This window comes from Melopsittacus undulatus, assembly GCF_012275295.1.
Source record: "Melopsittacus undulatus isolate bMelUnd1 chromosome 20 unlocalized genomic scaffold, bMelUnd1.mat.Z SUPER_20_unloc_1, whole genome shotgun sequence".
Taxonomy (NCBI): Eukaryota; Metazoa; Chordata; class Aves; order Psittaciformes; family Psittaculidae; genus Melopsittacus; species Melopsittacus undulatus.
The window spans coordinates 467,534-492,075 of NW_022993934.1; the positions used below are offsets into that span (position 1 = coordinate 467,534).

Below are 24,542 nucleotides of genomic sequence, written 5' to 3' on the forward strand. Positions count from 1 at the left end.
TTTTGGGGGTATTCACAGGGGTATAAGTCAAGACATCCAAGAGTGGCCTGTACCGCTACCTGGCCTTGCCAGGTCACTTTCCAGCTGCAGCTCTTGGAGCCAGCCACAGTCACCACAGGCTTCATTAGTCTGCTTTTATTGCTCTGGGCAATGACACACTCAGAGAGCAGGATCAAGGGGGACCCTTGGCTAAGCTTCTGGCACCTGCAGATGTCTTTGAGGGTGAAGACAACTTTAAAGATGCTTTCAGATGACATCATAGAATCAGAACCATGGAATGGTTTGAGTTGGAAGGGACTTTAAAGCTCATCCAGTTCCAAGCCCCTGTCATGGGCAGGGATGTCACACTAGAGCACGGTGCTCCAAGCACCGTCTAACCTTGCCTTGAACACTGACAGGGATGGCAGCTTCTCTGGACAGCCTGTGCCAGCACCTCACCACCCTGACAGGGAAGAGCTTCTTCTTTATACCTAATCTGAACTTCCCTTAAGTTTGAACCCACCATTCCTTGTCCTATCACTCACTCCCTGATGAAGATTCCCACTCCAGCATCCACATGTGATGAAGACTTCCTAAAAACTCACCAGTTTCTATGGCAAGGACCTGAAAGTTCTGCCTCTTGTCCACTGTGCAAGACCCAATCCTGCCAAGAGCAGTTAAAGGTGACCGGTCGTCGTGACCTCTCCTCCCTTCCAGACTTTGGGCAAGAGGTTTCAGGAAGATAGAAACCCAAAAAAGCGCCACCTTTGCCACCCATTTTGCAACCTCAAACTCATCTTGGCATGACAGTGAGACAGTCAAACCACCCACACGGTTTTCACTCTTCGAGCATTACAACCTGCACGGGGCAGGGTGGCAATTAAAGCTGTGTAACACAAGGAAGACAATCTACTGTATGACAAGTCAATCAAAGAAACCAGGTTGAATAAGCTTTTGAAGATGGGGAATAATTAGAGGTGGGGCTGTTTTGTAAATACGTTGGTCATTTTTCCTCAGGGGTTTATTGCATTTTCAGGAAGGGAGTAAGGAACTGTATAAAAGTTCTCAGATGGGAGAGCAACTCATTCACTCCACTCCTCTCCTTCTGCAGAGCCTTCAGAGCCAAGGTGAGTTGCTATTCCACTGCTAACATGTCCTTCCTATGATAACTTGCTGAGCGGAGTTATGCTCTTAAACAGACGGATCTGTCTGCAGGTGCTGGGATTATTGGAGACAAATTCTTGTTGGGGCAATTTTGTGCCCTCAAAATTTGTCTCAAGACTGCCTATTTATTATGTGAAATGTGTTATTTTTATCACACATAGATATGTTTGCACTACTTCCGGGCTCAGGACTTCCAGTTTCCAAAAGACAAACTGGAAATAAGAAAGGAAAGGTTTTAAGGTCCTTTCCAAGCCTAACCATTTTATGATTCTATGGATGGGATTCGGGAATGAATGGGAAAGAGCAGGCTGATCTTTCATAAGAAACCTTGGGTTTAAACTGTGAATTTTAATTGCACTTCCGAGCCTGACTGCTTTACTGAGATCCTTTGGAAAACAGAAATCTTCAGGAGCTGAAAACATTAAGCTGCCAGTGAAGAACTTTAAGAAAGAACTTAAGAAGGCAGATTTAAGCAACGAGAGGAAGGAGCAGCATGAACAGCCTTCAGCTCACCTACCTGCATCTGAATGTCTTCTGACCCCTTTAAACCTCAGCTCTCAGAAGACAGTTTAGATGCTCATAACTCAGGAAATTGGGTCCACATGGCACAGAGAGAGCAGAGAACACAAGAAGGGAAGAAGGCAGAGGAGTATTTTCATTTTGAGTACATAGCTTTGCAAGTGCATTTTGCCAAGGCTCTGATACTACCGGTCCTGGCTATAAATTCACCGCCTGTGCCAGGGCCCCTTTAGGCTGTGAGGTTTTCAGACCCTTGCCAATATGACTCTTGTCAGTGCAGCATAAACTGGCAGCCCACGGTTCATTTGCTCTCTGTTACACAGCCTGATATAATCCCAGGGTGTCTTACATGGGTGCTCATGGGATGCAGCAAAGGAGAGCAGGGAAATGGCTCATGGATCCTTGGAGAGACAGAGATCAGGGCTGCTGAGGGGGTCGTGGGGGCTTTGAGATGGTGTGGGCTGGTCCAGCACGGTGAGAACAAAGCTCTAAGCTGGGGCAATGGGATGGGCAGATCCTGACGAGCTCCAGCAGGAAAAGCCAAAGCAGAGGGAGGCAAACGTGCTGCCCTTCCCACACTGACAATGGTCTCTCCTCCCTAGGGTTGACCACCCCAACTGAACCATGTGCTCCCGTGGAGACAGAGGCTGCCACAACACCGAGAGCTCCTGCCACAGCAGAGGCTCCTCCTGCCACGGCTCCGAGGAGGTTGTGTGCCACGAAGTGAGCGCCGTGCAGGATGTGACACCCGTCGTGGTCCTCCCTCCCCAGGACCCTGTGGTCACCGTGCCCGGGCAGGTCCCAGTGGCTCCTGCTCCCTGCCAGCAGCAACAACAGATCAAGCAGCCAGTGCAGTGGCCCCCACAGCAGAAGTGAAGGACAAGGAGTTTTCAATGGGGGCTGCACTTCTCCCTTCTCCTCATGCAAGATGCAGTCCTGAGCTTGGGCAGGTCCTGCCCCTTCCCTCCAGCACGTGTTACCTCTCCCCACTCCTGATAAGGCAAAGTGGCATTAGCATGGCAGAAACGTGAACTGCCCTCGCACACGCGGGAGTTTGAATCATTGATTTCCTGCTTCTGTCTCCAGTAGCAAGATGTGATATTAAAACTTAACGCTCACAAAATGTGCTGGTGTCTTGGTGTTTTTCCACTGTTACTCTTCTCCTTATCTTTAGCATCACTCCAAGCCCACCTTCATTGACAAGAGCTGCTTTCCACATTCCCCATCCTTCCCTTTGCACTTCAATGGCAGCACTGTACCTAAGCTCAGCTCTCCAGTCCCCACACCGTGTGCATCTGTCAGACAAACCCAGATGCTGGGTTTGGAAAAGCTGTCTGGGTTGAAGGTACAGATCAGCATCTCTCACCAGTCCAAGCGCTTGGCTCTGCAACAACTAGCCCTGAGCCTCAGAACATCACAGGCATGTTCTGAAGGAGCCAAAAGCAAAGATTCAGCTTCATTCATGGCTGATGAGCAAGAAGCAGACTCAGTCTCTAAGGGTCTGATCACCATAAACAAGAGGGTATAAGTAGAGGAAGGACTACATCATATTTAATCTTCCTTCTGAGCTGTTCTAAACAGAGACTATGGGGTGAGACAGGCAACTCTACCTTCCCTAAAAATCCAAGAAGTCCATATTGCCTAGATGAAATACTGGCTGATCAGAAATAAAACTGGGTTTAAGTCAAACCATGCACTGCACCATTGACTCCCACTATGAACTCTAGCCCTATAAACAACACACCTGGAAAACAAGAGAAAGACTGAGAAACAAAAAGATGTTCCCAGTTCCTGCCAAGGTTCAAGCTAAATTTTCTCAGCAAAAACCGTAAAATTTCCAAGTTTCCCTTGAAGATGTAAAAATAAAAGAATATCAAATAGGCAGATGGCCATAAAAACCAGCAGTTGTATTTTACATTGCACTGGGTTCATCCCCAGCTTCTCCTCCAGTGCCCACCAGCAAGGAGGCAGATTGCAGCAGGAATTCATGCCTCTGTGGTTTGAGAGCAGTATTGTGTGTAATGTGCTAGATATTTAATTAGCAAAGGCTTTGCACTGCATCTTTGAAAGGAATGAGAAACTTATTATTAACACTTGTTTTATTACTACTGTTAATTAAAATAACGAGGAGCAGCATTCCCATATGCAAGGTACGTGATTGCAGGTGCAAGGAATGAACATCAGGGTCAGAGTGACTGTGCATGAAGTCGTTGTGTGATGCCATCGATGGTCCCTGTCCCTCCAGACACCCAGGTGCCCCTCTGCCAGTGCCAAACCCATCCTGTGCCAAATGGGAGGCTGAAACCAAGCCAGACACAAGGCTCCGGGCTGGGTTTGAGCCTGACTGAGAACGTTTAGGAGAAGGAGAGATAAAATCTCCTATCTTAATTCTTTCTAAGCAGTCCAAGTTTTCACCTACGCTCTTGGCCATGCTGAAGCACTTCAGGTTGTGTTATTCATTTAAGGAGAGACTTAGAAAGAGCCTGAGGAAGAGAGACAGCAAACCTGTGAGCTGGAGTTTTGTTATCTCAGTACACGCATCTGGGAAGTGAAGCAGGAAAGCAGATTGCATAAATTCAGCAGGAAATTGTCCCTTCCATTCCCCCTGCCATGAAGACAGAGGAGATTTTCTCTATCAAGTCAGCAGGGGAAGAGCAGGAGAGAAGGAGACCACAAAAAGCCTGATAAACCCAAGGTAAACATGAGAAAATAGAGAAGCAAAAGGATTTTATGTGCCAAGAACCTTTCTCAGCCCTAAACAAGTGATTGTTCCTACACAGCATTGTGGCTGAATACAGAGACTTGTGAGAGTCCAAGACCATGCCAAGGTCCCTCACATCCTGGTCTCCTATTAATTGCAGCATCCCCCACAACACTCCTCTGAGCATACCCCATAGCTTGGGCATGCCCCACACTCCTCACAGCTGCTCCCCAGCTCCCCAGCACAGTGAGAACACCCATTTCCATGGCACGGTGCTGGCTCGGAGCAGACTGAGTGGTAGTAGCCATAGTGCCGGTAGTCGTGGCCACCCAGGCACAAGTCTCTGCCATGGGCACAGCCACAGCCGTAGGCATAGAGGAGAGGTGTGCGCCGGGTGTCCAGCCAGGAGCCTGCTGGGTCATACCAGGTTGAGTTCAAGTTGAAGAAGGATTCCCTCCCAGAAGAACATGCCATTTTGGGTGGTGGAATCACCAATAGGAAAGGTAGCTCTGTGATGGAAGCAAGACAATATCTTTTTATGCAATTATTTTGTATTTTTAATGACATTTTTTATATTTAGCAATTCTGGGGGGTTGGAACTAGATGTTCTTAGGGTCCTTTCCAACCCAGACCATTCTATGATTCTATGATCACTTCATAGTGATGCTATGCACTTCAAGATAAGCAGGGCCCACCAAAAATAGAGGACTTACTATAGAAACTTTTGCCTTTTTCCACCCACCACCCCCCCTCCCTATTTTATCATTGTCTATAACATATCTTCTGAATGACATATAAGATACTATCATGTTTTTCCTGCAAGTTGGATATTTATTCCAAAAACCTAATTTCTATTGTTCTGGTTATCAATGAAATATCAGAAATACTCCATGGAAAGTATCTCTTTCTTGCACCATGCACAATAAACAAGCAGTTTGAAGCAGAGCCAAGTCAAGTGGGTAAACACAGAGCTATAGTCTACATACAGCATATAGCTTTCATAAATGCCCTGGATGATCAGTCAAATCACGTACCTTAGTCAAGAACAGGAGAGCAATGGGAGAAGTCAAACTGAAGGGAATGGCCTGAAACAGGGGAACTTTATAAAGCTGGAGGCTTCAGCAGTGATGCGCTCCTAGAGAATTGGGTCTTTGCTCTCCCCTGACCACAGCCAGGTTTGTTTGTGCCTTTAGTTGCCAATATCTATGTCTGATGTACTTTTGTATTTTTACTATCTCCTGTCTTTTATATGACAACATATTTACTCCATACAAGATCAAAGGTTTCTAAAGGTGTTGCCTAACTACAGCCGAAATGAAACTTTACAGCAAAATATTTATGGGTTCATTCTGTACATTGTGATACTGAAACACGGAGGTGAATGGACCTGTTTGAGGGATCCCAGTGAGTCAGGAGAGCATCACCCAAAATCAGTTGTGCCTGAAGTCTAATCCACAATGCCATCCTGGTGTTGACACATTCTTGCCTTTTATGGGACAAGAAAGCGTAATTGCTGGGTTAGATGGGCATGACCTGTACATAGGCACGGAGAGGAAGACCAGTGTTCATCCATGATTCACAGGAAAATCCAGGCTCTGAAGCATCTACCCCTACCAGATTACACAGCTTGGTTTACTTTTTCTTGAGCTACAGCCCTGTCAAATGCATTTTCCCATAATAAATATGACCAGGTGGGGTCATAGAATGGTTTGGGTTGAAAAGAACCTTACGTTCATCTAGTTCCATCCCCCTGGAACATGGGCAGGGATACCTCACACTCTTCCAGGTTGCTCCATGCCCCATCCAGCCTGGCCTTGAACACTGCCAGGGATGGAGCATTTACCACTTCTCTGGGCAGCCTGTGCCAGCGCCTCAGCACCCTCACAGGGAACAACTTCCTTATATTTAACCTGCACTTCCCCTGTTTCTGTCTGAACCCATCACCCCTTGTCCTATCACTACAGTCCCCAATAGAGTCCCTCCCCAGCATCCTTGTAGCCTCCTTCAGACACTGGAATCTGTTCTGAGGTCTCCACACAGCTTCTCTTCTCCAGGCTGAACAGCCCCAGTGTTCTCAGCCTGTCTTTGTGTGGGAGATGCCCCAGCCCTGATCATCCTCGTGGCCTCCTCTGGACTTGCTCCAACAGTTCCATGTCCTTCTTATGTTATGACAGGTCAACCCACCACAAAAGAATAAGAAAAATCCTTGATAGGACACACCATGCAGACAGGTTGAAGATACTAGTGAACACATCAATGGGATAATGCTGGTTCTCTCATTACAATGTCCTGTACAATTAGGCGATTCAGCTGAAGTATTCCTGCCCTAAACATAATCCACACGTGTTAACATTAGCAATGATTTTTCTTGCACATGGAGGTGTGATCACATTTAGCTCTCAGTCCATGTGACATCCTGGCACTGCTTGAGGAAATGGTTCTTCTGAATTACAAACATCTCTTCCCCTTGATACTTGCTGCCCGTGACCAGATCCAGTAGTTTCTTTGGTATTGGCGTCACTTTGTGTGAAATACCTTCCAATATCTTTCATAGGGAGGCAGAGGAATTAAAGTGCTATTAATATCCTACGGGACAATTACAATGCAAAAAGTACAGTGCATCAAAGGGAAAATGTGGGAAGCTGAATACAGGGGATAAAATGGGTTGGGATATGTAATTAGGTTACACTTGCCAAGAGATGCCTCATGTCCCAGATAAACCTTTGGAAGAGTATAAAAGGTTTCTCATCCCAGTTCCCTTCATTCGCTTCTTTGCTTCTAAACACATTCATTCCTGTTGCTGAAGGGGTAAGTCCAATTTTTCTGTTTCTCTTGAGTTCCTTTATGAAACAGATACTTTTGTACAAGATTTGGCAGAGTTGGAGTATGAAACTCCTCACGTCTTGACTTTGGCTATGCCAGAGACCAAGCTCTTGTTACTCACAAAAGCTGTTCTATTCACTCAAACGACAAGTGGGATACAGGGTGAGCAGGATGAGGCTAAAGATAAACAAAAAAAAAATGGAAAATATAGAAAGAAGACTTTATGGAAAAGAGGCTTTGAAGTTTTTGAGTAGAAGACACTGAAGGGCCTGGGGTTGCTTATGGGAAATAGATATTTTAAGTAGTTTTTCTCTGCAAAGCAAATTGCAGCTGTAAAAGCTCATGTTTTTAGTGGGGGATGTAAATCAGCACATAATATACATCCTTATAAATACTAACCAGCATTGAAATCACTTTCTTATTCCTGAAGAATTAGGAATTATTAAGGAAAAGGGGAAATCCAGAGCATATTAGAGAACGCGGGTATGCTTGTATAGACTGCGGCCACTGCACCAGCATGACCAATTCTCTCTTCCTTCCAGCTTTGCCAATACTCTGGAAAGATGTGTTCCCGCAGGGCCTGCCACAGCCACGAAACCTCCTGCCATGAATCCCACTCCTCCTGCCACGACACAGGATCCTCCTGCCATTACACCATCCAGAGGCAGCCTGTGCAGAGGTTCACCTATGTGACGCCCTGCTACACCCCTGTGCAGTCCTATTGCCCCCCTGTGCAGCGTTACTGCCCCCCTATGCAGCGCTACTGCCCTCCGGCCCCCTTCTGCCCCCAGTACACCAAGAACGTCTGTGACCTGCCACCAAAATGCCCTAAGTACTAATAGCAGGATCAGGCCCCGGCACTGGACCCACCGGCTCGCTCCTCCCTTGGATGCTCTTGATGCCTAAAGCTTGAATCCTTGGCTCTCTCTTCCCATTTTTTGGTCTGTGTGAATCCTTGATCACCTCATCTGTGATTGGAATTTCCTTCAAAACATAAATCAGATCTGTTCTATGCTCTTTCCCAAAAGACTGGGACTGGTTTCTGCTGGTGGTGGCTTACATGTGATATGTCAACCTCTAAAACATTATGACGAGACAATAAAATTTCATTTCCAAGAAAAAAAATGAAAGATTTTATGATTATTTTATCCTCTTTACTCAAGAATCATCCTCACCTCTGACTTCTCATTCTTTTCTTCTCCAATTTATCACAAAATGCACACATCCCAAATTTTCTAAGTGAACGAAAACCCATCATTCCAAATGCAATTTTGCAGCAGATGGGAGCATTTATAGACAAGCACACAATGAGCCAACCTGTACCCTGTGTAGCCTAGGACTGTCTTTCCCAGTTCCCTACTTCAGCAGCTCTTCATACTTCATTTGTCACTCTGATTCAGGATTACAAACATTTTGAGGTGTCTAATAAATGCAAATAGGTGTCTCAGATTCTTCTCTATCCCTCCACTTCCTTCCCTGAACTTCAAATTAGTGTTTTCAACGAAAATCCCACACTGTTAAAAATAAATGCTAAATCTCTCACTACTTCTGATAACCTAAGACTATCCTTATCCACTCAGCTGACAACCCATCTAGCTGAGACATCTATTCTAGAACAGGATTGCTCGCTTCCTTCCGCCAGGGCCTGTTTCTCTGCAATGGTTTCACAAAGAGTTTGACAACAAGCTTCAGCTTCCATCATTAACTCTGAGTATCTGCAAAAGGGTTAGGTGCAGCCTGTATGGTGGAGAAATGACATAAGTGACTTCCCCAAAAATACCACTTCATCAACCTAGATGAACCATTCCTTCATTACTCATAACTCTCAGTGCTTTTCAGAACACTGTAGGTGAGATTTTCATAAATAAAGGCTCCAAAAGACTTTAAAAAACCAGTAGTTTTGCTCAATCTTGGCCTTGAAAAAGAACGAACCTCAGTCAGAACATGAAACTGCATTTCCAGGATGTAGTTTCATATTCATAATGAATTAGCATCATTAAGATTTTGAATACAAAACTGAATTTGAACACAGAACTGTTGGCAGAGTAGCAGTTTATTTGCTCCCCCCCCAAAAAAATGACATGAAAATAAACCCTGAAAGATATGAAGACCATCTCAAGAAGGGTAGCTGCTCCCTTCTGAACTTGGTTAGCACATTTAGGCCCCCCTTGTTCTGGTTGCAGCAGGACTGACTTATGGGACACTCCCAAAGAGTACCACCTAGGGAAAAGTCACGGGAAAAGAACAATTACCCATTTTATTGTCTTGAAGTCAAGTTTTGGGCCTTTGTGAGGGAAATTTGATGGTAAATAAGGAAACACTGTAATGAGGAAAAATTACAAAATTGCTTAAGTAAGACAGGAGCCTGAAGCAATTTGGGATCTGAAAACAGGATGCCAACAGGTGATAACTTCCCAGCATAAATACTTCCTGCTTAGGATTTGAAATCCCCTTCTAGGATGAATGTAAACAGGATAATATTGTGGCAGAAGGGGAAGAGAGCTGATGGCTAGTGGACTCAGAAATGGAATGGAAGAAATGGAACTGGGGACATCCTTCTAGTGTCATCTCCGGTGTTGAGGTGTTAGGTATGCTTGAGCTAGTCAACATGACTTCTCTCTAAGCAGAGTCCATGTGAGTCGTGGCTGATAATTACAGTCCCTTGTGTCACAAAAAGCACATATCAATCACAATGGTCTCCCATGTGGACCAAGGGGCAGCATGCGGGTTAGGAGTCAACACTTGTGAATTGAATGTTGATGTAATACCAGTTGCCCAACAACAAATCACTTAATAACTCTAGGGTTAGGTTCATTTTTCATATGTAAATATGCAACTGCCTTCAAAATTCCCTTATAAAGCAGATTGGGAAATCCATTGCCTATTAACATGTTAAGAAAAAAGTCATAATTGTTCTTCCTGACTGTGTCAAATGGGAAGCGCTAAAAAACTAGACACAGAAGATAAATATGAATGTGACAACTTAATTGTCAGCATTGCCAAGAGATGCATAATGTCTCAGACAACCCCTTGGAAGATATAAAAGATCAGCATCCTCTGTTCCTCCTTCATTCAACAGCAGCTCCCTGTGCTCTTCTTGCTTGCTCCAGCAAAGGGTAAGTTGGCTTATACTGATTCTTCTACTCTGAGGAACTCACATAGGAATTCTAGCTGGCTAGTTCTGCATTTACACCTTGCCTTTGTCTTATGAATTTCTTAGTTTTGGTGGCTGTACCTGTAAGCTACACAAAGGGTGCCCATGGTTTTCTCACAGCAGATGGGGTGACAGGAAAATAGGAGTACTTGAAGGGCCAGATCTGCAAAGACAACCTTTGGGACCTAGCAAGGAATTAATTCCCAGGCTTGCTGGGGATGGAGGGAGAGAGATCTCAGACATATCAGTGTAGTTTTAGAAGTAAAATTCAACTTAAAAAGCCAAAAGCAGCTTCTTGGTAAAGAAATTCCCATCAGAGCTGGACCACCATAGAGCATCTCCAAAAGACAAGCCAGGATAACTTTTAGAGTCAAGTTATCGCATACATTACAAAACAGAGGAAAACAACATTTCTATGGATAAAGAGCCAAGGAAAAAGAAGGTTACAGTGGGGCAGCTGTATCAGACTGATGGTCTCTTTCTCTTCCTTACAGCTTTGCCGATACCCCAGGAAGATGTGCTCCCGTGGATCCTGCCACGACTATGAGTCCTCCTGCCATGGATCCAGCTCTGGCTGCCATGGATCCCACTCCGGCTGCCACAGCTCAGGATCCTCCTGCCATTACACCATCCAGAGGCAGCCTGTGCAGAGGTTCACCTACGTGACGCCCTGCTACACCCCTATGCAGTCCTATTGCCCCCCTGTGCAGCGTTATTGCCCCCCTATGCAGCGCTACTGCCCTCCGGCCCCCTTCTGCCCCCAGTACACCAAGAACGTCTGTGACCTGCCACCAAAATGCCCCAAGTACTAACAGCAGGATCCAGCTCCGGCACCTGGACCCACCGGCTCGCTCCTCCCTTGGATGCTGTGGGCATGGATCATCTCATCCTTACTGAAATCCCTGGGTCTCTGTCAGGTGCCTCATCGCTGGTCTGGATGAAGTGTTCCCCTAATTATCATTCACGGTGTCATTCTTTCTAATTATTCAGGAAATGTCCTTTCTAATTATTCAGGGCATAATTACTGTTGGGAATTTTTCTGTGCTATGCACTTCTGTTCCAGTACTCATCTGGCTGTGGGAAATAATAAATCTTACCATTCATGAGACCTGTATTGTGCTTCAGTTTCTTAATTCCTTTTTTTATGCTTTTTCATTTGTTTTCTGGTTCTTCAGTCAAATTTCTTCCTATTCTCAAAATGTCCCCATAGTTGGTGGCCAACAATCCCCATGTTCATTCAGGAAGAAAACAGACACATCAGAAGGGGAAAAAGTTCTCAACTACCAAAAATGAAATGGACCTAAAAAGGGCTGAACAGAACAAAGCTTCCCCTGCTTACACCAGCCAATGGGTTGGTCTACACAGAGTTTTGTCCCATCACTTTGAAAACAACCACAACAACAAAATCAATTCAATGCAAATTCCTTTGATTTGGAGACATTAAATGAAGGAGGAATAAGCAGTTCACAGTTGCTAATATTCTTACTCAGTATATGCAACTCCAAGCTCCACTTCAGAATTTGGGCATACAAGGATTTTCAAATCCCTTATTACTTCTGAACCTCTGAAAACAGATGTCAAACTTCTTTTTCATATCCAGTATTGAGTCTAAGTAGTATATACTCATATATATATATATATATATATATACATATATACTCTTAGTATATATGGAGCAGAGAAATGTGAGGAAAAGATCTACCTCATGTAAAACACAGATCTGAACAGCTCAGTGTGTTATTATGGAGAGCTTGTAAACCAAACAATGTTGAATGTAACTGAGCAAATATCAGCCACCACATTGCCCTGAAACTGATATTTAATTACTGTAGATTGGGCTTCCCTTACTCCCCTAAAAGAACCACAAGCAATAGATGATAACTCTTTGGAGATGCTGTTTTCCTGAACACAATCTGAATGTGATTCAGAAACAGTTTTCAAGTGGGGATAACCCAGGTTCTGAAGGCAGCTGAGGAGGTAGCAAGATTTCTGAGGAACATCAGTGTGATGCTGGAGGCCAAAGCACAGAGAAAAGAAGAAGTGTCAGACAAGCACTAGCTTTGCTGACTGGGTTTTGGACACACAACTGAGTCATAAAATGTCCCTGAGGAATTTGTGCAATTCTGCTTTGTTGCACAAAACTCACCATAAGCAGTTATGTCACCTCTAGCCTGAAGAAAAGCTGTAGGACACCAGTACTTTAGAGAACGCAGTTAGCAAATTACTCTACTGGGTAACATTTTCCAAGGTGGATGAGTTCTGGGCTTCATTTTCTCATGCTTCAAGGACCAGGTCAAACTGGATTATAAATCCAGCTTTAGTGCCCATAATGTCACCACTAGTGACAGTGACAGAACCCAGTATTTAGCTCAAATCCTCCATTTCTCTGAATCCCTTGCTTTCCAGGCACTTCTGCAGGTGAGGTCAGGTGAAAAACTCTATTGTATTAATGAAGGGAAAGAAAATGCAAGGAACAGGGAAACAGACCATCCTCTTACCTTGCAAAGAGTTCATCACCAGGCATTTTTCTCTGCTCTGAAGTCCTAAATAACCTTTGATACACATGGAACAACCGGATGATGTCAGCACGTCAAAGAACATACAAAGGATCATAAATACTTGATGTTTTTACTGTACCAGGGAAACAAAGGATCACACCAGACTTCCCAACATCATGCCATACCCGTGAGTTGTGGAGTTCATAATCCCATTTCCTCCTGGCATTCAACAACATATAAATTATAATCCTGAGCTGTCACCCGCACAGAACCGTAGGCCCTATCACAGGAGTCAGCATTGCTGAGATATAAAGACCTTTAAATTACTGATGCAATCCCAGTGGCCCATTCACAAGCTAATTAACACCTATGAGATTAGTGTTAATCTCCAGGAAACGGCAAGAAGATGCCTTCCAAAATCCTTATGGAAAATCCATTAGGAATTACATATCGGATGATATACTGTGTGTCAAAGAGGAAAGGCAAAATATAGGGTAGTGCAAACATTGCCAGGATTTAGCGTGGAAGTAATTAAATTGCCATTACAAAGAGATGTCTCACATCCGAGATAACCTCTTGAAGCCATATAAAAGATCACTCAATGCAGTCCTCCTCAGTCACTCACCTTTGCTTCCAGACACTTCTCCTTGTAGCTGACGAGGGTAAGACCAATTTTACTATCTTGGTTGATGCTCCACTAAAGGTTTCTAAGGAGCTTGGGAGCTGGGATTTAGCTAAATGCCTGGCAACTTTGTGGGGCTCTGAGGCAGGTATTGTGGATGGTGGATGGAGGGATGGGATCACCAGGGAAGGTGCAGCACACGAAGGGTTCCTCAGGCAAAATGAGCTCCATTCTGGTTCACAAGGGTGATGAGATCTGGGAGTGGTTCATGGAGTTTGTGTTGGCTTGAAGGGATTTAGCTTCACACAGCAGTTACCAGAGCAAACAGATTAAGCAGGACTGAGGGTACATTCAGCCTGGAGAAGAGAAGGCTGCTTGGAGACCTCATAGCAGCCTTCCAGTATCTGAAGGGGGCCTACAAGGTTTCTGGGAAGAGACTCTTCACTAGGGACTATAGTGACAGGACAAGGGGTAAAGGATTAAAACTTAAACAGGGGAAGTTTAGATTGGATACAAGGAAGAAGTTCTTTACCGTAAGGGTGCTGAGCACTGGAATGGGTTGCCCAAGGAAGTTGTGAATGCTCCATCCCTGGCAATGCCCAAGGACAGGTTGGACAGAGCCTTGGGTGACCTGGTTTAGTGTGAGGTGTCCCTGCCCATGGCAGGGGTTGGAACTGGATGATCTTACGGTCCTTTCTAACCCAAACTGTTCTATGATTCTATGATTCAGTCTGGATTAGGTATGCAAAAAGTGAGAGGGGTTCCCTGCGGATCTCAAGAATCATGAGTTGGAATCATGGTTTTGGTTGGAAAGACCTTAAGATAATTCTAGTTCCAAAGGAGGGAATAGAAGAAGTAAATCTGGGGCTCCTGTCACCACATGGATCTCTTGCTCTTGACAGCTTTGCCAATACTCCAGGAAGATGTGCTCCCGTGGATCCTGCCACGACTATGAGTCCTCCTGCCATGGATCCAGCTCTGGCTGCCATGGATCCCACTCCGGCTGCCACAGCTCAGGATCCTCCTGCCATTACACCATCCAGAGGCAGCCTGTGCAGAAGTTCACCTACGTGACGCCCTGCTACACCCCTGTGCAGTCCTATTGCCCCCCTGTGCAGCGTTACTGCCCCCCTATGCAGCGTTACTCCCCCCCTGTGCAGCGCTACTGCCCCCAGTACACCAAGAACATCTGTGACCTGCCACCAAAATGCCCCAAGTACTAACAGCAGGATTTAACCCCAGCATTGGATCTCACCCAAAACCTCAAGCTCATCTCCTTGCTCATTACTTGCCAGCCCTTGCTCCTCTGCAAGCAAACACCTTTAATAGGGTTGGAGGGTATCATGGTATTAGGACAAGCTTCTCAGTTTAATGAGCTTTGAAGTGTTAATCTTTCTGCCAAAGCAAAGACCACTGCCCACTGGGAATAGTTTCTTTCTTGCTTTGCTGTTTCAATCTCCAGCAAGACAATAAAAATTATATATCAATCCTACCTAACAGTTCTGGATGGTTTTAGTCACTGCTCCATCGTATCTGCTTGCCTGGTGGCATCGGGTTTTGTCTTGTGGCTTTGGAGCCATGCTTTAATCACTGGTGAACATAGCTAGAAAAGGAGGAATGCCAAGGAAACGTGAAAGTGAAGGAAAACACCCACAGCACCACCAGGGATGCCAGGAGTGCTGCAACACATGCAGAGGGCTAGGAGAAATGTGTGTTAACTGCTGGTGAAACCAAAGCCTTGCACTGAGCTCAGCAAAGGGGTTTTCAGAGTTAGAGCCGGGGGCCTGGTCTGCACCTTCATGTTTTCACTGCAGATGTCACCTTTAAAAGCTGCTGCTATATTTGGAAACAAAACAAAGCTAATCCTGGGGGGTTTCGAACAATTAAACTATTTCTACAGTGTAAAATGACAGGTTTCTCCAGCGTGATTCATCCATCCAAGTGCAGGCGTGGGAAATGAGTTGGCTGAGTGGCAAGTACCTTGTAAATGACCACTTGGTATATAAGTAATTGGAATTAGTTATTTATAGGTTAAGGAGAAAATGGTCATTATAGAGGAACAGCTAAAAAGGAAAAGTTGCAAACGGGATGCAGGGAGCAATTAGTTACTCACCTCCATTCAAGTTGTTGTCATTGCTAAGAGATGGCTCATTCCCATGCGACCCGTGGAGCTGCATTAAAAGCTCTTTCCCTTACTCATTCTTCACTTTCCAGTTAGGAAGGGGGTTTTGTCCACAGGAGTGATTTTGTCTTCAAGTTCACTTTCCCCTGCTACCCAAGCCTCCGACTCTATTCTGTGACTAATCACAGCACACTGTACTTCCTCCTTTTCCAAAACCCACAAAAGGCAAAAAGCTTCTGAACTGGTTGCTCTTTCTGCTGTGCTCAAGCTTGAAGTTCCCATTAACTTGAAGATGAGATATGGCAGCGATCACAGGGAAATGAGAACAAAGCTCATTTAATTTCTGCTCTATTCTATTCCATGTATTTGTCAACCTTGGAAGAGTTGGAACATTAAGGACCAAAGATTTTATGAATGGTTTACCTCATTCGAATACTTCCTTTCACATCAGAGCCCATAGACATTTCACAAGAGAAGAAATCCTCTATGCCTAACGCTCTAGATGGCTTAGAGGAACATTTCTGCTCTGCTGACTAAATAATGTAGCAGCGGATTTATACAACCAGGATAAACCATGAGCAAACCCCTAAGGATTAATGAGGAGGAATTTGCCTTAGCTGCTTCACAGCAAGGATTGCTTCACTGCATCCATAGTTTTCAAATCCAAACAGAGCAGTGTTACTCTGGGCATCTCACAGAGCCTGCTAAGTTCATTCACTCAATGTAAAATCCACTTGTGATCTTGTTTGGGGTCAAATTTGAATCTTTTCTCTTGTAAAACCTTAGCTGTCTATGGATCTATCCCAAATGGCTTCAGGCATCTCTGATGTTCACAATCAGCTCTAGCAGCAGCAAGAGGGTTCTCACTCAGAGGTACCCTGCATGAATCAATGCACCAGATCCCTACAACATCACACAGAAAACTGCCTAATTTTGACCAATAGCCCTTATTTTACCTACCTGCTCCTGGACCTCCATGTTCCTAAAACCAGAGCCTCCTGACATTCACCTGCAAGACCAAAACCCACCTCCCAGCTTCCCATGAGCCTCCTTTATTGTTAGCTGAGAAGCAGGTACACAGCTGGTGTAAATCTCTATCACTAATTAGACTATAATGGGTGGCAGTGACCCAGCCTAACCCAGTCATTAGCATGAAGCCAAACTCAGTAGGAATCAAAGCCTGTGTTTTAGTGGACAGCAATATTGAACTTGGAAAGAGCTTGCCTGGAGTGGTGGTGACCTCATGGTCTTTTGAATTCCTCAAAGCAAGCCTGGGTGGTTTCTTTCTATGGTTCTCAAAGCTGGGATGTAGTCAAATAGAAACAGCAGCTACCCAACAGAGACTGAGTGGAAACAGATGCTTTATGTCACTGGAAAGCAAACAGAAGGTTCACAATGACCTGTCTTCCCTCAGGATCTGTGGCACGCATCCCACTGTGTTTCTGCATGAAGACAGAATGTTCTCTCCTTCATCTCAGCAGAAATCAGAATATCTCCAGTGAAGCAGCATATTATAGGAGATAGTCCCAAGGGTCCTTTGGTCCTACCACAGCAGGAGCATCCCTCCCTTTTTGGGTGATCTCAGACCCAAGACATTTGATCACATCAGTCATGGGTTGGGGTCCCATGGATCCCTTCTGACCGGAGACAGGTATATTTTGGCAAAGACATAGTTTAACTGGAAATCCTGAAGGTGCTCAGGGCATCACGTGAGGCCTTCAGGCTTTCACGCAAACTAAGTATCAGCTTCATCAATGAATAATTGCAGTGTGATCATTAACATCAGCACTAATGACTGCCAATGGGCGACTGAGGACTGAGCCTTGAGTTATTCCAAACGTAACAGGAGTAGGTGGATCTTTCATGACTCGAGGGCACAATACAACTGGAAAGAAAAAAAGGAATAGGAATTTTGCTGATGAAGTTGTGCTGAACATAAACAGGATGTAAAACTGCCAGGAAAGTTTTGCATTTTTCTGTTATTTAAAGATATTCCAAAGGAATTGGGAAAACACAGACACCAATTTGACCCCGATTCTATTCCAAACTTCCATGATAAATTCACACAGTCCTTTGCACCTAATATTCCTGATATTGGCAAGGCCAAGGGCAGGCTTTATCCCGTGCATGGATGGGGTGAGGCAGAAAAGGTTGAGATGTTAGATATAAGGAAGAAGTTCTTCCTTGTGAGGGTGCTGAGGCGCTGGCACAGGGTGCCCAGAGGAGCTGTGGCTGCCCCATCCCTGGCAGTGCTCAAAGCCAGGCTGAACAGAGCCTTGGACAACCTGCTCTAGTGTGAGGTATCCCTGCCTATGGCAGGGGGTTAGAACTGGATGATCTTCAGGTCCTTTCCAACCCAAGCCATTCTATGATTCTATGTCAAGAACTTTCTGTCACATATATGCCCTTCTGATGAGCAGAGACTCCAAAGACAGACATTGGGCTTTAGCATTTCTACAACCATAATCAAACCATGGGGGCATGGAATTACACTCTCTGGAATTCTGAGAAGTGCCTGACGTCCAGAAGGCCTCTGCACGTCCATGGAACTGACTGCTCCTCAATCTTAATTATGGATTTTATGTTAATTGAGGACTCACTAGCTCTGAACAAGCCACATAGCATCACAACATAACCGCATTACCATATGCAAAATGAGCAGAAACATGCCTCTTATGCAGTTCACAAGCATCACACCAGATGTCAATCTGCAATTGACACTGCCATTTAACTTGACATTAAAAAACTGTAAAAAATTTACAGAACAAATGGATAATAACTCAGAATGGATGGGTTGGTCGGAAATAATGAGGCAAAGACTAAACAGATGAAGGCCCATTCAACAAATAAGTATAGGCTTAGCACATAAATCACGAATTGCTGTGGGGTACCTCATTTCCGGAAGGACAATTTGGAGCTAAATAAAAGGTCTCCCCATCCCTTTGCTCCTCACTCAACTGCACCACTCAGTTAGCACGGTAAGTGTTACCCATTAGCGGTGTTCTTTGATGGCAATGGTTCTCATTTGGTTTTGGTCAAGCAATGAATTGAAATGTGTCTTTGATTCTGATCTTTGAGGGTTGTTGGACTAAAGGACCTTCAAAGGTCCCTTCCAAACCAGACTATTCTATGATTCTGTGAGCTCCAGCTCTCTCTGAAACGCAGGCTTTCCAAGCCTGTTGGTCTATTGCTTACTGCAAAAGACAGTTGGTAGAAAGAGCAAAGTGGAAAATAAGCTGCTTGGGATGGAAGTCAAAGCAAAGAAGCTGGGAGCAGTGTATGATGTGGCTACTGCCATTGGACTTAGCAGCATTTAAACGCTAAAACAAAGCAGACCTCTATATACTTGGGAAGAAGTTGTATCTGAAAGTACTCTGTGTTTCAGGTCCTCGCTCCTTCCAGCCTTGACCACTCAACAAACAACATGCACTGTTGCAGATGCGGATGCTGCTCCGTTGTGAAGAGCAAGGCTGTGTGCTGCTGCCAGCCATGCCAGAAGACCGTCTGTTGCAGCCCATGTCAGCAGTCCTGCTGCTGCGACCCATGCCAGAAGACCGTCTGCTGTGACCCATGCCAGAAGACCGTCTGCTGTGACCCATGCCAGAAGACCGTCTGCTGCCAGCCATGCCAGAAGACCGTCTGTTGCAGCCCATGCCAGCAGTCCTGCTGCTGTGACCCATGCCAGAAGCCCTGTTGTGACCCATGCCAGAAGACTGTCTGCTGTGACCCATGCCAGCAGTCTGTGTGCTGTGACCCATGCCAAAAGACTGTCTGCTGTGACCCATGCCAGAAGCCCTGTTGTGACCCATGCCAGCAGTCTACCTGCTGTGACCCATGCCAACAGTCTGTGTGCTGTGACCCATGCCAGAAGACAGTCTGCTGTGACCCATGCCAAAAGACAGTCTGCTGTGACCCATGCCAGAAGCCCTGTTGTGACCCATGCCAGCAGTCTGTCTGCTGTGACCCATGCCAGAAGCCTTGCTGTGACCCATGCCAGCAGTCTGTCTGCTGTGACCCATGCCAGAAGCCCTGTTGTGACCCATGCCAACAGTCTGTCTGCTGTGACCCATGTCAGAAGCCCTGCTGTGATCCATGCCAGAAGCCCTGCTGTGACCCATGCCAACAGTCTGTCTGCTGTGATCCATGCCAGAAGCCCTGTTGTGACCCATGCCAACAGTCTGTCTGCTGTGACCCATGCCAACAGTCTGTCTGCTGTGATCCATGCCAGAAGCCCTGTTGTGACCCATGCCAACAGTCTGTCTGCTGTGACCCATGCCAGAAGCCCTGTTGTGACCCATGCCAGCAGTCTACTTGCTGTGACCCATGCCAGCAGTCTACCTGCTGTGACCCATGCCAGCAGTCTACCTGCTGTGACCCATGCCAACAGTCTACCTGCTGTGACCCATGCCAGCAGTCTGTCTGCTGTGACCCATGCCAGCAGTCTACCTGCTGTGATCCATGCCAGCAGTCCGTCTGTGAAACCAAGGTGTGCCAGAAGACCTGCTGTTGCTGTGGCCAGGTACCCTGCTGCTGTACCTGCCGCCCTTGCTGCCCTCCTGCATGTCTGTCTTGCTGCTCCTACACCGTGAAGAAGCCCATTGTGCTGCGTTGCAGCCCTGTGCCATGCTGCTCTCCCATGAGGAAGTATGGCATTCCCATCCAGCAGTGCTGTACCTCAATCAAGAGGCTTTGCTGAGCCAGCTCTGGGTAGTAAAAGCAGCTCTGCCGGCTCCCATCTCTGGTACACAACAAGAACAGGCACAGGGAGATGAAAACCTGCTCATTTGCTCCTGGTTCGCATGATGATGGAGTAAACACCTTGTGATTTTCTTCTTGTTTTCAAACTTGAGCTGTCTTCTTCCTGCCTTTTCATTATTGAACATCTGCAGTGCACTTGAATATGTCACCCATCATGTAAGGCAAAAGAGCTGTTAGATATTAGTGGGGCTGTTAATTCTCTTCTTGGTGTATGGGACTTGGGCTCTCTTTGCTGTTTATGTTATCGTTCTTCATTCCCTCTCTTCATTTGTAGACAATAAAAGTTAGTATTGAGCAAAACACAAAATCTTGCTTTGGTTGTTTTTACATCACTTTGCCCAGAACACGTCCTCATTCTGCTGCTGTTCCTGTGTCTTCTGCCAGGCTCCTGCTGGCTACAGACCTGCTCCCATGGCACAGCAGAACATTAAGGGAACAAAGAGCTGTCCAGCAATGCTATTAGCGTAAACTGGATCATCATTGGTGATGATTCCTCCTTCCATGTACTGATCATCTGCCTCAGCTCAATTTTTACTCTACAGCTTAATGGTTAAAGTAAATAAAACTCAAAGGGCACAGTTGGAATGAAGTCTGCAGAACCCCACCATCTGAAGACACACCATTCCATAAGATGCATAAGAAACTCACGATGTACAACAGGTATTTCACTAGGTACTGAGAGGAGCTCATTACTCAGTGAAGAGCAGGCACCATCTTCTTCCACTTCCATTTTCAAAGCAATAGATTTCAGAAAACACTTTATGTTCTTTAATTATTCCTGTGTGAACAGAGACTTTCATATGCAGCATTCCTGGATTCCAAGCAGTTGGAATGACAGCCAGGTTTTAGCATACAACTTAAAAGCTTCATTCCTAAAATAACACACACATGAGTCAACGAGACCTTTTGTACCTGGCTGAGACTTCCTTTACTATTAAAATTCAGGACTCAGCTCTGAATTGCATGGCTCAGGAAAATGCCTTGAGCACTGTCTTGATTGCTTCCCTCAACCAGATCTTCAGAGCATACACAAAGTCTGCATTAGAATAGTCTTCTCTCCCATGTAAGGCTCTTCCATAAACTCAGGTCTTTAGGAGTCTTTTACTAATAGGTAAATTCCACTGGCAGAAGGAGATCCCATTCCATATTACATGTTATGGAAATCATGCTGGGAAAGCTGCTGTGATGGATTCACCCCCATTTCCAAAGCTCTCAAATTCATGGAACCATCCTGGAAGTTTACAAAGACATCTTGGCATGGCTTGTAAAAGTGGTGATGGTTTGAAACCAAAGGAGGGTAGATTCAGAGTAGGTACAAGGACATTGTACTCCTAGGGTGGTGAAACACTGGAACAGGCTGCTCAGAGAGGTGGTGAATGCCTCAACCATGGAAACATTCAAGGTCAGGTTGGGCAGGACTCTGAGCAACCTGGTGTAGTCGAAGGTGTCCCTGCTCATGTTAGGAACTGGGTGAGCTTCGAAGGTATTGTCCAAACCAAACCATTCTATGATTCTATACTTCTAACAGAAGGATCTCCTTGGCCAATATGGCAACAATAAAACCTGATTAAAAGGCAATTAATGACTTATTCCATGGATGACATGTTTAAGGGTTTACACAAAGAGGGCATTACTTCCTTCAGGCAGGTATACAGCTAATATGGTGTGACCGAAACAATGCTCCCCTAGGACATTTCCAGAACGTCAGAAGAGGTCATGTTTGCATCTTGGAAAAATACAGCATGTCCCAGCGTGAGGAGTCATCGGTCACCACTCCAGCCTCACATTCAGAGGCAGCTAAACAGGATGGAAGTCTCTAGTTACCATAAACATCAAGTATGTTAGGACTCCCTTCTTCTACTGGTGCCCCCTCTCGTCACATGAAGACTCCATTATCTTCTCATGTGGAGATGTGCTGGCTTTGCACATGGCCACAACTCCTTCCCCCATTCCTAAGCCGTGTAATATCTGCCTTGACTGCAACCATGTTATCATTTCCTCCTGATTTCTCAGCCAGCCTTTGCATGTAGAGCAGCCTAGAGCTTGGTTCACTGCAGCTAAAACAACTAGAAGTAATTGCTGAAAAACTCAGACCATCTGAGAGATTCCAGCTGCGCTCCCAAGGTACAGGGAAAAGTGATGGAGAAATGCACTCAGGATTGCATTTCCAGTCTGGAACCTCACACTTGCCTACAGTGATAGAGAATCTAGTTGTAAGTGTGAAACACTTAAATGTGATCATCACAAATACCATGAAACACAAGGTGTCTCAGTCTCAGGCCTTAGAAATGACCTCAGAATACGGAGTATATGGAAGTAACACAGACAAAAGCTGACATGCATTCTGCTTTGAAAGCTGCTTAATTTAGACTTAATCCATCCCTTTCATGGGAAGGCTTAGCAGAAATTAAAAGCATCATGAAGGGAGCTCCAAGAACAAGGCTGAGAAAGGAGAAACCCTCAGTCTTGACCTAAACCACACAGAGTCAGGAAAGCAGGATTCACATTGACAAATAGCTTCCACTGGCCCACCAAAATCCCATCCAAGCACAGATGGAACACACCAGGGGTCACATTTCCAAGTTCCAGGCATGGTTCTCCCACTGCTTCAGCAGCTGATTCCCATGTGCGCATTGCCCCAGTGTCTCAGGCTCATTCCTTGGGAAGCGGATGGGAATACCTTAGAGCTACCTTCAGATCCCATTAATGCAAATTCATTAGAATGTTTCCACTCTTGTTCATATATGAGACTAATTACAGTGCGGAATTGAAGTGGTGAGCAAGCAGAAAGAAGTAAAGATTAACTACCCGAAGACACGTGAATGGCATAGGTTGGGTGATACACGGGGAAGTCGGAATTGCAGAAGAATGCCTCATTTCCAGGGGGGATGGCTTGGAACCATATAAAAAGCTCCCCATCACAGTGGTCTTCATAATCTCATCTTGACTTCTCCTGTCTTGTCCTCACTGGTCAATAGGGTAAGTCAGAGCTTACTATTTGCCTCTTCATTTGCAGTCTACCATATTTCCACATGCTCCTGCTAGAAGCCATCCAGGATTTCCAGTACTGTTTGGTTTTGAGAGACTATTTTGGGGATGCAGCTGGATGGCTTCTTATTGATGGAACCAATGCTGGACAACATGCCAAATGCACAGATGTCCGTGCAAAAATGTGAAGATCTCAGGGATAGGTTGACATGGGATTCTGCACAGTAGGGACTTCTCCAGCCACTCTGGGAGAGGCTTTGGGATAAGGGTGCTTTAAGCTGCCTAAACAGGGAGATTCAGGCAGTAAAAAAGACCTTCTCTCTATTCTTTCCAGCTTTGCCTACAAGACTACCAGCAACATGCCCAACGGATGCTGCGGTGGAAATAACAACAGCTACACCGTGTGCTGCTACAGCAGCCCGAAGTCCTGCTGCAAGAAACCAATGTGCTGCCAGCCCATGCAGTGCTGCATGCCCATGCAGTGCTGCTGCCCCACCACTTGCTGCATGCCCATGCAGACCTGCTGCTACACCATGAGCAACAACAACAGCAATAGCTGCTGCAGCAGCTGCTGTGGTGGAAACTAAACCCACTTGGCAATGGGCAGGCAGTGCTCTGATGCTGCTGCTTCCCTCCTGGCTCATTTGGATATGGATATGGCCTTGAACGTTCTTCCTCCTTTGCTTAGAGACTGTAGATCATCTATCCTCTTCTTTTCCTGTCTTTAATCCCCAAACCCATGTAAATGTGCTTTGAGGTTGCTATCAGTATGATTTTTGTTTGTAAGCACGAGTCTTGCTGTTCGTTTTCCTCTCAGTGTGTTTAATCCTTTTCCTCACTGTTTTGTTTCAATCTGTCTGAAAACCAATAAAATCTGTAGTTCATGAGCCTGCTAAGCTCCTTGGTGGTTGTCTGTTTGCTAGCTGGTAAATCCAGAATGCAGCACTGCATCCATCACCTTTGCTTTGCTTTGGTTCCCAGTGCTACTATGCTCTGGGGTTTGCCTAACTAAGGGGGTTTGCCTACACAAAGAAAACCAGTGCAGCCCTGATGCAGTTCTGAGCTTCTGCATGGGTCTATTCAAACACAAGCTGAGTGTCTGACACCTCTGTGAACAATATTCCTCCTCTCTCTGTAAAACTACAAAGAAGTTAAATTGTCTGTGTTACCAGGCATTAGAGAAATGGTGAGAAACTTCCATTGTCTTCAAGGAG

At 45.5% G+C, this 24,542-nt stretch overlaps 2 protein-coding genes and 1 long non-coding RNA gene across 3 annotated transcripts; 2 read left to right on the top strand and 1 right to left on the bottom strand.

Annotated features, from left to right (window-relative positions):
• Positions 1–3,743: 3,743 nt before the first annotated feature.
• LOC117438064 (uncharacterized) lies at positions 3,744–5,788 on the bottom strand. Its single transcript, XR_004550632.1, has 2 exons — positions 5,398–5,788; positions 3,744–4,872 (listed from the first exon to the last, which is right to left on the bottom strand). It is a non-coding gene; the product is annotated as an uncharacterized lncRNA (long non-coding RNA).
• A 4,362-nt stretch (positions 5,789–10,150) lies between these two features.
• Positions 10,151–11,448, top strand: LOC117438062 (putative small proline-rich protein 5). The gene is made up of 2 exons (XM_034073452.1): positions 10,151–10,302; positions 10,835–11,448. The coding sequence occupies exon 2, from the start codon at positions 10,856–10,858 to the stop codon at positions 11,150–11,152; it is 297 nt and encodes a 98-aa protein (XP_033929343.1). The 5' UTR covers positions 10,151–10,302; positions 10,835–10,855; the 3' UTR covers positions 11,153–11,448.
• A 7,006-nt stretch (positions 11,449–18,454) lies between these two features.
• Positions 18,455–20,647, top strand: LOC115947523 (keratin-associated protein 5-5-like). The gene is made up of 2 exons (XM_034073456.1): positions 18,455–18,560; positions 18,968–20,647. Exon 2 carries the CDS (start codon positions 19,007–19,009, stop codon positions 20,276–20,278), a length of 1,272 nt encoding a protein of 423 aa, XP_033929347.1. The 5' UTR covers positions 18,455–18,560; positions 18,968–19,006; the 3' UTR covers positions 20,279–20,647.
• The last annotated feature ends 3,895 nt before the right edge of the window (positions 20,648–24,542 follow it).